The following is a 15,094-nucleotide window of genomic DNA, read 5'->3' on the forward strand; positions in this document are numbered from 1 at the left end:
TCTATTGTGATCTCTGCCAGAGAAGTTGGTGGTGGTAACCGGTCACCATCTAGTGTCAATCTCTTTTGAGATATAAAAGAGAGGAGTGAGACCTCCTAGCACCAAGAAAGAAGAGCTAGGAGCAGAGCATGTCCTTTGGACCCGGGGTCCTTGTGCTGAGAAACTCCTAGACCCAGGGGAGGATTAATGACAAGGACCTTCACCCAGAGATGACAGAGAAGGAAAGTCTTCCCCTGGAGCTGGCGCCCTGAATTTAAACTTCTAGCCTTCTAAACTGTGACAGAATAGATTTCTGTTGGTTAAACCCATCCACTTGTGGTATTTATTTTAAATAGTCGCTTAAAGGACAAGGCCAGGGAGGTAGCTGCCTATAAGCTGGGCTTTGAAGAGGTACAAAATATCCACATTTCCTAAGTTGCCACTACTAAAATAACTCCTTTGGGATCTTCTAGACATGTGTACATTTTCATCGGGTCAAGGCCTATTCTCTGTGAGGAGTAAGCCATGAGCTAACACTGTGGTTCTCAACAGGGGGTGGGGGAAGGAAGGAGGGCTTTTGCTCCCCAGGGGACATTTGGTGATGTCTGAAGACATTTTTAGTTGTCACAACTTAGGGGTGCTACTGGCATCTAGTGGGAAGGGGCCAGAAATGCTGAAAAACATCCTATACCACACAGGATAGTCACCCACAACAAAGAATTATCTAACCCAAAGTGTCAAGCATGCCAAAGTTGAGAAACCCTGAACTAACCCATTAGCAAAGATTCATTTTCAGTCCATTAACACCTATTATCTCATACACAGGGCAGGTTCTTGCAGAAACAGGAGTTGGGATGAGTATATTTTGATTGGACAGTTGGAACAGAAAGGAGGAAGAGTAATCTGACAGCAATGCTAATGATGTTTAATAAAGAGACCGGAAGCAGAGGACCAGTTAGGAAGGAGACTGCTCTCATAGTCTAAAAAAGAAAGAATGAGAACCTGACTTGAAGATGAACAAGAGATAGATAGCACACATGCTGTTGAGGCAGAATCGATGAAGCATCACAAAAGAATGGCACGGGGGAGTAAGGAAGGGAGAAAAGGCAAAGATGACCATTAAGACTCTAACTCAAGTTACTGGGAGACAAATGATACTTAACAGAAACAGGGCCAAGATAAGCAGACCTGTGGGTGGAGGGTGAGAGTGGAGAAATAATGATATGTTGAGTTTGTGATGTCATGAAGGCCTCCAGGTGAGGTTTTTTTTATTAGCAATTGGAAATGTGGATCTGGAGCTCAGGAGTGTGGCTGAAGCTAAAGGTATCTACTTGGAAATTATCTACATGGAGGTAGTGAGCTGAGATCCCCTGCCCAGCATGTAGCAGGAGCTCCATAAATATTTGTTGAAACAAATGAAATAGAGAGAAAAAAATACATTTAGAGTAAGAGGGCCAAGGACAAGATCTTGGGGAACATCTTCATTGAGAGCTGGACCGAGAGGAAGCTGAAAAGTAGCAGTATGGGAGGTAGAGCCGTTAGAGTTCAGTATTCTGGAAACAGGAGAGTTTCAAGGAGGGGGATTTGGCCAACAATATCAAATGCTGCTCAGAAGTCAAATACAATGATGTCTGTGAATAGAGCTGGATTTGGCAATGAGGTAGCCTGGCTTCTTTCACTTAGCAGAATGCATTTAAAGTTCCTCCATATTTTTTTGTGGCTTGATAGCTCATTTCTTTCAATTGCTGAATAATACTCCATTGTGTGGATGTACCACAATTTGTTTATCCATTCACCTATTGAAGGACACGTTGGTTGCTTCCAACTTTTAGCAATTATGAGAAAAACATTAATGTGCAGCTTTTTGTGTGTGGACGTAAGTTTCAAATTCATTTAGGTAAATACCTAGGAATCCGATTTCTGAATCATACAGTAAGCTTATGTTTAGCTTTGTGAGAAACTGTCAACTTGTCTTCCAAAGTGGTTGCACATTTTGCATTCCCACCAGCAATGAATGAGAGGTCCTGTTACTCCACATTCTCTCCAGCATTTAGTGTTGCCAGTGTTTTGGATGTTAGCCATTCTAATAGGTGCGCAATGGTATCTCATTGTTGTTTTAATTTTGCAATTCGCTAATAACATCTGATGTTGAGCATCTTTTTATATGCTAATTTGCCTTCTGTACATCCTGTTTGGTATGGTGTCTGTTCAGATCATTTGCTTACTTTTTACAACATTTTAATTTTACTATATGAAATGCATTAGTTTTCTATTTGCTGATGTAGCAAACTACCACAAACTTAGTGGCTTGAAACAACACAAGATTATTATCTTACAGCTCTGAAGGTCATAAATCCGGTGTAGGTCTCACCGGGTTAAAGATGAGGTGTCAGTAGGGCTGCATTCCTTTCTGGAGGAATCCGTTTCTTTGCCTTTTCTAACTTCTGGAGGTTGCATGCATTCCTTAGCTGGTAGCCCGCCCATTCATCTTCAAAGACAGGATTGGCTGGTTGAATCTTTTTCGTGGTGCATCACTCTGATACTGACTCTCCTTTTGCCTTCCTCTTCCACATTTAAGGACCCTTGTGATTCTATTCAGCCACCCAAATAATCCAGGATAATCTCCTTATTTTGAGGTCATCTGATTAGCAACCTTAATTCCATCTGCAATCTTGATTCCCCTTTGCCATGTAATGTAATATATTCATCAGTTCTGGGGATTAGGACATGGACATCTTTGGGGAGAGCATTATTCTGCTTACCACTTATGATTTGTGTGTCTGTGTAGAAAATTCCTATACACACCCACACACATATACATACCATTTACCACATAGGGTAAAGAAAGAACGCTACATACAATAACAGGAAATAGAAAGGATAGAGATAAAAAGGACTGTCCTTCCTAAAAGAGAGCAGTTGTCGACCTTACCCCAACATAAAACGCACATGCACAGAACATATATGTCTTAGTTATCTAGTGCTGCTATAACAGAAATACCACAAGTGGATGGCTTTATTAAAGAGAAATTTATTCTCTCACAGTCTAGGAGGATAGAAGTCCGAATTCAGGGTGCCAGCTTCAGGGGAAGGCTTTCTCTGTCTGTTGGCTCTGGGGGAATGTCCTTGTCATCAGTCTTCCCCTGGTCTAGGTGCTTCTCAGTACAGAGACCCCGGGGTCCAAAGTACATGTTTCTCTCCTGGTTCTTCATTCTTGGTGGTAGGAGTTCCTTTTGTCTCTCTGCTTGCTTCTCACTTTTTTATCTCAAAAGAGATTGACTCAAGATACAACTTAATCCTGTAGACTGAGTCCTGCCTCATTAACATAAGTGCCTCTAATCCTGCCTCATTAACATCATAGAGGTAAAATTTACAACACACAGGAAAATCACATCAGATGACAAAATGGTGGACAATCACACAATACTGGGACTCATGGTCTAGCCATGTTGACACACTTTTTTGGGGACACAATTCAATCCATAACAATATATATACTTACAAATCAACAACTATATTTCACCAGCCTGGAAACTTCATCATGGACCAACATCATAGGTTTGGAAAGCACTGGACTACATGTTCTCTTGAGGTCTCTCCCAGCTCTAAGCTTCTTTGATCCACTGAAACTCACTATACTGTGGTATTACCTAGAGAAACTTTTTGTGATGTATCTCTATCAGTTCCTTCTTAGCTATATTTTTCTTCTTCCTGTTTGTTTCAAATGTGATCATTAAGTCAGCAAGAGACTTCAGTTTCCTTTTTTCCCCTTGATTCAAAAGGCTATGAAAAGTGTTCTGTAAATGATATGCAATATTGTTGTTCTAATCTTTGGGGTAATCAAGTTGTTTGATATTTTTGTAATGATGCTTTTTGGAATATGGGTGGTATAATTAGCTGCCACACTGTACATTAACAATACCTGTCCCGACCCTACAGATTTGGGGACTATAAATAAAAGCCTGACAGCTGGCTCCAGCCTTGCTTGTCACTCACCATTAAAGGGAACACAGCCGGGGAGCTACACTACAGTCCATAGGACTCCAAGATGTAGTCAGAAACAACATCTTCAGTGAGAAGGATTTGGTGTTTTGCTAGTGGGAAGAGATGGAGACAGGCACTCTTAGGAAGCAGACAACATAAGATATTTCATACGGGGAAGGCACAGAAGCCCCAGGTGGAGACAGCGTTTAACCAGCACAAAGGCATTATATATAGAGGGGAAGAGACAGCGGACCACAGCACATTCTTTCTTAACCCATTGCTACCCAGGAATGAAAATAAGAAAGAGCCCTACGGGAATGGATAGGGAAGGTGAAAGAAAAGAAAAGATGTGCTACCTGGGGACTTGGTATGAGAATGAGGGCAATGGAGGCTTTAGGGAGGGTATCAGGAGCCAATGGAGGGCAAAGTATGCTAAAAAGAGCTGGCTAGAGGAAAGAAGCAAAGAAGGAACTATTTAGTTCCCAAGTTATGTGTGAGGCACTGTGCTAAGAATTTTCCATGCATCATCTCATTTTATCCTCAACTTATGACAATAATAAAAAGTCACATTTATCATTACGACATACTTTATATTCTACTTATTTATCTCATTTATTGCCTTTTCTCCCGTTACTAGTACGTGAGTTTCAAGAGGACAGGATCTTTTTTTCACTTCTGTATCGCCCAACGCCTATCACTGTATGTGGCACATAACCAGAAAAAACCAAACCCATTGCTGTTGAGTCGATTCTGACTCACAGCAACCCTATCAGACAGAGTAGAATTGCCCCATAGGGTTTCCAAGGCTGTAATCTTTATGGAAGCAGAATGCCACATCTTTCTCCCACAGAGCTGCTGGTGGGTTCAAACTGCTGACCTTTCAGTTAGCAGCCAAGAGCTTAACCACTGCACCACGAGGGCTCCTGGCACATAGTAGATGCTAAATAAATATTGGCTTCATGAATAAATAGCTAGCATTAATTGAGTATCTATCATGTGCCAGGCACTGTTATAGGTGCTTCACATGAATAAACTAATCTTAACGTTCACAGCGATGCTGAGACAGGTATTATTATTATCCCAATTTTACAGATGAGGAAACTGGGTCAGAGGCAGAGAGATAAACAATGGACTCAAGATTTTAACCTAAGTGGTTTAACTCCAGAGCCTGCCTATGTAATCATTATCCTATCCTGAGGCTCAGAGACATTAAGTAACTTACACAAAGTCATACAGCTTAAGACTGGCAAAGCTAAAATTGGAACCAAGTTCTGCCTGTCTCGGAAGCTGCTGCCTTTTTCTCTACACATCATAACTTCATAAGATTGCCAAGACAAATATTTCTTCCATTAGCATTTTACCAAAGAGTTGTCTTCTGAGGTAAAGAAATGGGTGTAGTTTATTAAGGAGCCAGATAAAGGAAACAGATATCCCTCCAAAAGAATCATAAGTCCCAAAGGATCACCCGTCTGCCACTGATTCTCATTGCTGGTATTTAGGGCTAGAGGGAACGGAGAGAAGCAGCCTTGACTAAGAGCCAGCCTTTAAGGTTACATCACTTTCATGCCAGGTGAATCCTGACCCATGCTGCCCTAGAGAGCCCTGGAGTAGGAGTGTGTGTAGGGGGTGCTAATAAAGCATTTCTAAGACACTGCTTCATAATTCATTGTGAGACCTTGTGCAAGACACTTCCTCTCTTTGGGTCACAATTTCTTTCTGATAGGGAGGAGTCAGACTAGTGTGACTCTGGGTTCAATCAGAAGAGCGCCCTCCACTTTTCCTCTTTTATATATTGTACTTTTTCATGTCCACCATCCGTTTGTCAGTTTGTTATACTGTGGTGGCTTGCATAGTGCTACAGTGCTGGAAGCTATGCCACTGGTATTTCACATACCAGCAGGGTCACCCATGGTGGACAAGTTTCAGTGAGCTTCCAGATTAAGAAAGACTAAGAAGAAAGGCCTGGCGATCTACTTTCAAATATTAGCATATGAAAACCCTATGGATCATAACGGAATATTGTCTGATATAGTGCTGGAGGATCAGATCCTAGGTTGGAAGGCAAACATACCAATTATCTGAAGATGGCATAAGACTTGGCAATGTTTAGTTCTGTTATACATAAGGCCACCATGAGTCAGAGCCAACTCGAAGGCAACTAACAACAAATATTCCACAGAAAATTTCATTTGGAGAAAGGATTCCATCATTTAAAACTATGCTTGAATACCACCGAAAAAAATAAACTTTATGTTCTTTCCAGCTCAAACATTCTAAGAATCTAGAAACATAAACACTGTCCCTTGGGCCAACTCAGTGTTCCATTCAGCAGTACTTCCTGCAGCCAGGAATAGACCCAGGGACCATGTGGTGAGAAGCCATTCAAAGGTCCCCTATGCTCCAGCTTCTCCTAGAGGCGATTAACCTTGTCCTCATATGGAAATTGTCTCCACATTGAGCTACTCCTTTCTGAGCCCTCTATTTATTTTACATGTATGTATTGGGGTGTCAGCGAAAAAGAGGAAGACCTTCATCAAGATGGATAGACATAGTGGCTGCAACAATGGGCTCAAGCATAGCAACCTTTGTGAGGATGGCACAGGACCAGGCAGTGTTTCATTCTGTTGTACATAAGGTCACTATGAGCTGGAACCGATCCGATGGCACATAACAACAACAGCAATATTGGGGTATAACAAGGGAAACTATGCACAATAGACCATATTTACAGGACAACTGTGCCTCTGTTTTATATGAAAGAAGAATGTTTTACTGATTTTTCTCCTAACATTCTTCTTGCTGATGTCCAACACTGTGTGTCTGATTTTTGAGCCACAGTAGTTCATTGTTTCTTGAGGCTTGCGGCTAATCTATAATACTCTGAAGTCTTTTGCTTGAGTCACAACCAATAGCGGCAAGTCTCTCGTTTTGCATGCCTAGTTTGGTATGTTTATTTTCAGTGGGTTCCTTCACATCTGCTCACCCACACATTCTTATAAGGTCGTCCTTTGTCTCATTGTGTCATCATACACAGGCCTGAAGATTTTACTAGGTGCTCCTTCCTGCAGATGATTCATAAAGATCTAGTTAAAGTCTGGGTTATATATATATACAATATTATTCTCTTGTTACGAAGTTTTATAACAAGCGAAAATAACAATATGTTGTTTAGGTGTGAGTGTTTGTACATTTTTAAAAGGCCAAAGAAATGATGAATACAAAATTTAGGGTAGTAGTTACCTTATGGGGGGATTGTCAAGACAAAGAGACGGGCTGGAGAAGGAACACATAGGTAGAAATAAGTTATTGGTAATGTTATAGTTCTTAGGTTGGGTAATGGGTTTATGGGTGTTCATTATATTCCAAATATAAATTAATTAATTAACATAATAACATTTGAAAGCCCCATATATGAACTAATAGTGCTTATTTTGCACCCCTGAGGTTAAAAAAAATGATTACAAGAACAATACAAGACTTTTCTATTAATCAGAATTTCACCACCATGACATACTTACTTTTATTTTCTGTTTTCTTCCAGTCTGTCAAAAGCTTGTGAAACACTAAGTGGCTCATATCTATAGGTTTTCCTCTCTCCAAGTTTTTTTTTTTCTTCCTCAATGATTGTCCCTAATCTAGTCAAGTTGAGTTTCTCCTTGTTGAAAATATATTGCATTTCCCCAAGAGGTTACTTTTGAATGATGTTCATGGGTCGTCATCTTTCTCTTGGGCCTTGCATGCTTGTTTGTATGGATCTCAGAATTAACTAGCTACCCTCTGAATCATTTTGGATGAAGAGACATGATTGTTTGCTCCAGCCTTTCAGCTCCATGATGATTAGTAAGGATGGTTTCTTTCTAGGGTGGCCAGGTGAAATACAAGATTCCTGGTTAAAATGGAATTCCAGATAAACAACAATGATTTTTTTAATATAAGTATGAATTTGGGGCATACTCATACTAAAAAAGAATGTTGTTTATCTAAAATTCAAATTTAACAGGGAATCCTGTATTTTTATTTGCTAAATCATATCTCATTTTGGCCAAAAATCACTGTTTAAGTCATTGTTAGGTTTGGGTCCTGGGATGTGAGTTTTGAAATCAGAAAGACTTAGGTTCAAATCCAGGCTCCTCTCTTTAAGAGATAGACTTTTTTTTTAAGTCTCAGAATTCTTATCTATAAAACAGGAATAATAGCAATACCTCATAAGGTTGTTGAGAATATTAAATGAGACTATTTTTATAGCACAGTGCCTGGAACATACTAAGTACTCAATGGCTATTATTGTTGTGAATTTTACACAGAACATTATGTGCTCAGCCAAGATTTGACCTGGTACTGCAAAGCTCTCCATTTACAGGCTTAATCTGGGAATGACTCTCTTTAGTATCTCCCTTGGTGATGCTTAAGGCAAAATGGCATCTAGCCTCTTCCTTTTTGTTTCTGGGTACTCCATTTGATCCCTGTCATGAAGTACCCCATATTCATTATCTAGTTGGCTTTGTCCTTTTTATATAAAGACCTGTATATGTGTGTGTGTGTTTGGAAGTCACTTAGAGTTCCTCAAATTGGAGGCTATTGTTTTCCGATGCTTGAATGGCTGATAATCACTTTTAAAATGTTACCTTCAAGCCAATGACTAATGGGTTTGACTGATAAAAAGGGAGCAGTCCTAATCAAAATAGGTTTAAACAGAATGCATGGAAAGCAAGAAACCACAGATACTGAGAACTCTCTATTTCTCACAACAGGGTCAATAAATGAATTAAATTGCTTTTCCACTTGCCTTCATCCTACTGCCTTTGTCTTTTTCGTGCGTGATACCTTTACTGTTTCTCCTCTTAGAGAGGACTCCAGATCCTATGCATTCTATTCTCTGATCCACCTATCCCATCCCAACTTACCCGCCTACTTTCCCATTGTCCTGGCATATAATCAGACATATGAATTTATCTCAACATGCTAATGGCTGAAAAAATTCTGTTTAATCACAGATTCTTTTCAACATCCTAAAACCTGAAGAAGTAAGCCTAAGCATTTAGGGCATCCTCGCAGATAAGGGAGACCATGCAGGGCCCCTTAAATCACACCACATTATCAGCTGCCTGTTCTGTCTGTCTCGCATGAATGGAAGGGAGCAGTGGTGCAGATAATCTAAAGATCATTTCCACTTGGTTTGGGAATGCACCACACAATGTTGTTGTAGCTGATTTACCTTGCTAATTATGTTCTACTGAAACTAATGTTGAAATTGGTTCACATTTTTTAAGCTCATATGGGCCAGAAGGGGGAAGAGGTGGTGGTGTGGCCCACTTTTACATGAAGGAAAGTTGACACCAACCGTGAGGGGAAGATGAAAGTTCTACACATGGGCTAATGGAGTTTACAAGATAAATGTGAAAGGATCAAGACAGAACTTTGCCAGTTATGCATGGGTGGAATAGGCAGCCACCTACCTTGTGTGACGCACTGGGCACTAAAAGACCCATCTTCCTAATAGCCTGCCTGGAATCTAAAGTCGTCTCATGGTGGTACAAACGGTTTGTGTTTAGCTACTAAACAGTTAAGCACTCAACTACTAGCCAAAAGGTTGGCAGTTTGAACTCATTCAGAGGTGTCTCAGAAGAGAGGCCCGGCAATATCAGCTTCTGAAAGGTCACAGCCTTGAAAACCCTATGGAGCAGTTCTACTCTGACACACATGGGCTTGCCATGAGTCAGAATAAACTCAACAGCAACAGACTCTTTGTTAGTATCCTATCTTAAGGGTCTTAATCATAATAAAAGCGGGGTTAAGGCATTCTGTAACCTAGGAGGAGTAACACATTTCCTAGCTGACACATTAGCAGTTTATCTGACTAAATCATTAGCCATCACTATCACCCAGTAGAAAAAGCACTGAAGGCTTGAAACTCAAGACAATTGTACTTTGATGGGGCTTGGGTACACTAAGAGGTCCCTGGGAAGGTATAGTGGGAGCACAAGAGCATGAGTGCCTTGGGGGTGAGGTGAGAAGGTTGCCGAAAGAGGATAAGACAACCTTCGCCTCCTTCCTTCACACGTATTCTTCATTTCCTGTTCATGGTGGGCATAAAGAACATGCAACTGCATCTAATAAATTCTTCCCATCCTTACTCTTCTTCTGCTAGGAAACTAGGCTTTCAAGGGCTTCTGGAGATTGATTTCAGTGATCTTGGTTCTCTTTTGAGGCTTGTAACATAGAGCCAATGCTTAACTGTACATTGTATTTCCAACCCTACAATCTGCAACAAGGGACCATGGGGCTATTGAAATTTTCCTCTCTTTTTCTCGTTACAGTCTGCTCCCAGTTCTCGAGAGGGGTGTATGCCATCTTTGGATTCTATGACCAGATGTCGATGAACACCCTGACCTCCTTCTGTGGGGCCCTGCACACGTCCTTTGTCACGCCCAGCTTCCCCACTGACGCAGATGTGCAGTTTGTCATCCAGATGCGCCCAGCCTTGAAGGGCGCTATTCTGAGTCTTCTGGGTCACTACAAGTGGGAGAAGTTTGTGTACCTCTATGACACAGAAAGAGGTAAGCAAAGGCATCTGCTCTCCTCTTTGGATACTTATATAAAAGTGGCGTTTAACCTTCCTCAACTCGTGTTCCGTTTTCTCACAATGAATAAAATCTCATGCTCTCTTTGAATTGTATTTGACATTCCAAATAAATTGAAGATCAAAAAATCAAGGCAATGGTAATTTTAGAATCTAATTTTTCAAACTGCTTATGTCCTCTCCCCCTGACCCTGAACAGGGGTTTGGGATACCCTCCTAGTTGAGAGTCACCGTTGTTGAAAAAGACACCCTCTCCAAAAAACATTACCTGGTCTGAAATACACAGAGAAAAAGTACCTCACTCTAAAATAGAGACAGGACTAAGCTGGAAAGTTTTAGAAAATTAATCCTATCAGAGACTATAAGTATTCCCACTTCATAGATGAGAAAACTGAAGCCCAAAGGGGAAATGTGCTTTTTCACAAAGCAGTTTAACCGCAGAGCAGGATCTGGTACCAGTGTCTCCTGCTTTCAGGGCTTGTTCCACGAGATCACATGAGGCTTTCAGCTAACAGGACCTCAACAATTACCTGGTGAAAATAATGAACGAAGACTGGCTAAAGGTGGGCTTTGGGGATAGCTGGTGTTTCTAAAGCGAGATAATATGTGGAAGGCACGCTCTATTGAAACAGTCTCTGAAATTAAGGATCTGATCTTAAGCAGTATCCAGTAAGATATAATAATTAATTAGCTACAGCACACACATCATAATTCAGCTAAACAGACTGCCCCAAAACACAGTTATCTTTGAGGAGTTCCTCAGTAAAATCAAGGGATGATTCCAGAAGACAATGTTACATTATCAATTGTTTCCGGTAACTCTGGTCATAGGCTGGGGATGGTTTTCTCTGACTCAGGGAAGGAAGGAGCAAATGGAAGATCTATTTACCTGAGGGATGCCTGGAAAGGAAGTCCTTCTTGGTAACTTAACTTGAAGGACTCTTTTGCTCTTGGGAACCCAGAGCGCTCTTTACTTCCCTCTTACTTTGTTACATCATCAAACCCTATCAGGAAATACGAAGGCCTGTATTTGCCTTTGATACTTACCTCTAAATGTTACCAAATTTCATGAACCTAAAGCAGGAGACTGGAGTTCTAGTTCAAGCTCTGCCACTAACTAGCTCTGTGACCTTGACCAGTTCACTGAAGTTCTCTTGGCCTTGGAATCCTCATCTAAAGTATGTCCCTTCTTAATGTAATAGTCTATGATTCTGTGATTTTTGAGATATTATGCCAGACACAGGACACTTTGTATCTTGCTACTAACCCCAACTTAAATATTATCAGTTAATTAGTCAATCAATTCTACAAGCTGTTATCAACTCCCAATGGCGTGCTCAAATCCTGTGATAGACGCTATATACGATATTGTTCCAATGTGGGTGGACAGAAAAAGACATTCATGAAACAAATCATAAACAACACAGAACAATATTAAATTGAGTGCTACCCTACATGATACTCACTCTGGTTGCTGAAAAAATTGTGAAAAGGGAGTACTCCAGGAAAGTAGGTCTGTCAGAGAGGCTTGCTAGAGGAACTAGGCCTTGAAGGATAGGTAAATTGTGGATTGCAAGAGAGGAAGGAGGTGAGGGTGGGGAAAACAGCATGAACAAAGCGCAGGGTCAGGAAGGAGCACTGTGTGTTCGTGCAGAGCCTTGCCTGACTAGGTACCAAAATAGTTTAAACATTAATTCACAATTTGCTAAATTTCAATTCATTTCACTTCTCTCAAACACTGAGGATGAATTAGCCTCTTTCCATGAACTGTGTACAGTGTGATCTAGTGCATTAACCAGTTACCGCGGAGTCGATTCCAACTCATGGTGACCTCCTGTGTGTCAGAGTAGAACTGTGCTCCATGGGCTTTTCAATGGCTGATTTTTCAGAAGTAGATGGCCAGGCCTTTCTTCTGAGGCACCTCACCTGAGCGTGTTAACCATCTGCACCTCCCAGGGACTCTTATCTAGTGCATAGCAATCTAATTTTTGGAACTGATAGGAAGTTTGTAAATCAGGGAGCTTCTCTCCTGAAACTTTTTAAAAACTGAAGATTAGTTCTATTAATGCTGTCACCTACCATTGATTCAAGAGCAGAAGTTACAACTAATGTATTTCTCCTCTTTTCTTCCTCATTAGCTCTCTACTAGATGAAAAGAAGCAAATATTCATCTATGTCTATTTCTTATCCCTGCATCTTTTCTCAAGTCATCTCACTAAGTTTGGACAATTCTGTGATCTTGGAGCCAAAAGAAACCTCCTTTCTGACTCATGTTTGTTCATATTCTTTCCACTACAGCCATTTAGCTGGTAGGGTTAATCCACTCTGCTTAGGCGATACTAATACTGTCCATAAACCTTTATACTCATTTCCCCCTTGGAAAGCCTTCCCAAAACACTGCACCATAACCCTGTTTGAAAAATTTTCAATGGTTTTCTATTGCCCACACTGAAAAGAATGCCGTCTCTTCTTCAGGACTCTCCATAATTATGCCTTAACCTACTAACAAACCTGTTCTCCCTCTGCTACCTAACTGCAGGCAGATCTCATTTTCCCAGTTGCCCAAATGTGCCAGAATCATGCCTGCCTCAGCAACTTCATTTCTTCTACTACTGCCTGGAATGATCTCCTTCACCTTGATTATGAAAATCCTGCTCATTCTTCCATTCTTTAAAATCCAGCTAAAATTCTACCTCCCCCAGGTAGTCTTCCCTGATGATTTCAGCTCACAATGATTCATTCATTCATTCGTCTATCCAATAGGTGTTAGGGTTACAATGATGAACAAGATAGACATGGTGTCTGCTGTTATAAAGCTTTTGTTTTAATGAAGGAGATAGACAAAAACTAAATAAACCAGCAGATAAAGTAATTATGCATTTAGATAAGGTGCTATGATGGAAACAAAGAGAGAGAGAATAATGGATGGGAGCTAATTTAAAAAGCACAATCAGTGCAGGCCTCATTGAGAAGACGGCATTTAAGCTGAGAACTAAAGGGTGAGAAGGAGGTAGCCATGTGAATAGTGGAGGGAGTGTTCCAAGCAGAGGAAAGAGCATGTGCAAAGGCCCTGTGACAGGGAAGAGCTCAGCATGTTTGAGGAACTGAAAGAAGACAAGCGTGGCTAAAGGATAGTCAAGACAGAAGCATGGACTTAGATGAGACTGTAAAGGTAGACAGGGGCCAGATCATAGCCATGGAGTATGGACAAGAGGCATAAGGAGTTTGGATTTTATTCTAACTGCAGTGCAAAGTCATTGGAGGGTTTTGAGTAGGGTAGTCTCATGATGATTAAGCACTCAGCTGCTAACAAAAAGGTTGGTAGTCCGAGTCCACCTAGAGGTGACTCTGAAGAAAGGCCTGGTGATCTACTCCCGAAAAGTCAGCCATTGAAAACCCTATGGAGCACATTTCCACTCTGACACACATAGGGTTGCCATGAGTCAGAATCAACTTGATAGCAATGGGTTTTAGTCATATGATATGATTTAAGTTTCTGTGGAGAATGGAGTGTGGTACAAAAGTGAAAGAAGGGAGGTTAATGAAAAGGTCACTGTGGCCATCCAGGTGAGAAATAATGGTGGCTTGGACTAGACTGGAGAGGAAGAAAAGCGGATGGAGTTGAAATACATTTTGGAAACAGAATTGACAGCACTTGGAGACAGATTGGCTGTGGGATGTGAGGAAGAGGAAGGATTTATGGATGACTATGAAGCTTTTGGCTTAAGAGACGCGTAGATGGTGGTGCTATTTACTGAGGTGACTGGGTGGGAGGAAAACCAGTTTTGAGGATCAGATATCTCACCTGCCTCTGAACGCCCACAAGACCCTTTTGTCCATATTATTCACTTAGCACCTAGTAGAACTGCTTTCTGTTGTTATTTCACTGGGTCTGCTATATACTTTCTCAAGCCCTTCTCTCCAGCCGGATAATAAGCATTTGGATAGCTGCTAGATGTATACTTTGTGCCTCCTCTGTTACATAACACAGGCCTGGACACATAATTAGTGTTTTCCTATCCCATGACTGATTTTTCAACAATAAGCCCCATGTCTTTTTTTTATATTGGGCTGAAAAAAAAAAGCACAGAGTAGAAACAAAGGGAGGGAGGTGGGGAGAAAAGGAGGGAGGGAGGAAGGAAGCCCAATTTCAAAATCAAACCATTTGATAGGTTTTTTTTAAGTATTCATTAAAGTTTCTATTCTATATTTTCTCGCCTTTCCACAATGATCATGTATTGCTTTAGTGATAAAAATTATAGAGAGAAATGAAACTGCAAAATATAATTTTAGAATATTTTGAATTATGTAAGAGAGAAATGGAAGACAGAGACACAACAGGGAGCACCTATAATTCCATCCAAATAAGCTAAAGGTACAAATGATGTGACTCCACTGTATAAGGGTGAGGATGAGTGAGGAGCTGAGAAACAGGGTAAACATTTGAGACCATTTAAAAGATTTGTAGCACAATCAGGGAAATATTACCTCTGAAAATATGAAACATGGAGTGGATTTGAGGGCTTTCATGCTTTGATTTGTGTCTGCAGA

General features: G+C 40.8%; 1 protein-coding gene across 2 annotated transcripts in view; it reads left to right on the forward strand.

Moving 5' to 3' along the window:
* The window catches only part of GRIA3 (glutamate ionotropic receptor AMPA type subunit 3), a 306,229-nt gene that overhangs the window by 68,013 nt on the left and 223,122 nt on the right, over positions 1-15,094 (forward strand). For both annotated transcript variants that reach the window (XM_004379586.1, XM_004379587.1), the window contains exon 3: positions 10,281-10,520. In XM_004379586.1, the coding sequence (XP_004379643.1) occupies positions 10,281-10,520 (240 nt within the window). The remainder of the gene's footprint in view (positions 1-10,280; positions 10,521-15,094) is intronic.

Source organism: Trichechus manatus, unplaced genomic scaffold, assembly GCF_000243295.1.
Source record: "Trichechus manatus latirostris isolate Lorelei unplaced genomic scaffold, TriManLat1.0 scaffold00066, whole genome shotgun sequence".
In the NCBI taxonomy this organism is placed as follows: Eukaryota; Metazoa; Chordata; class Mammalia; order Sirenia; family Trichechidae; genus Trichechus; species Trichechus manatus.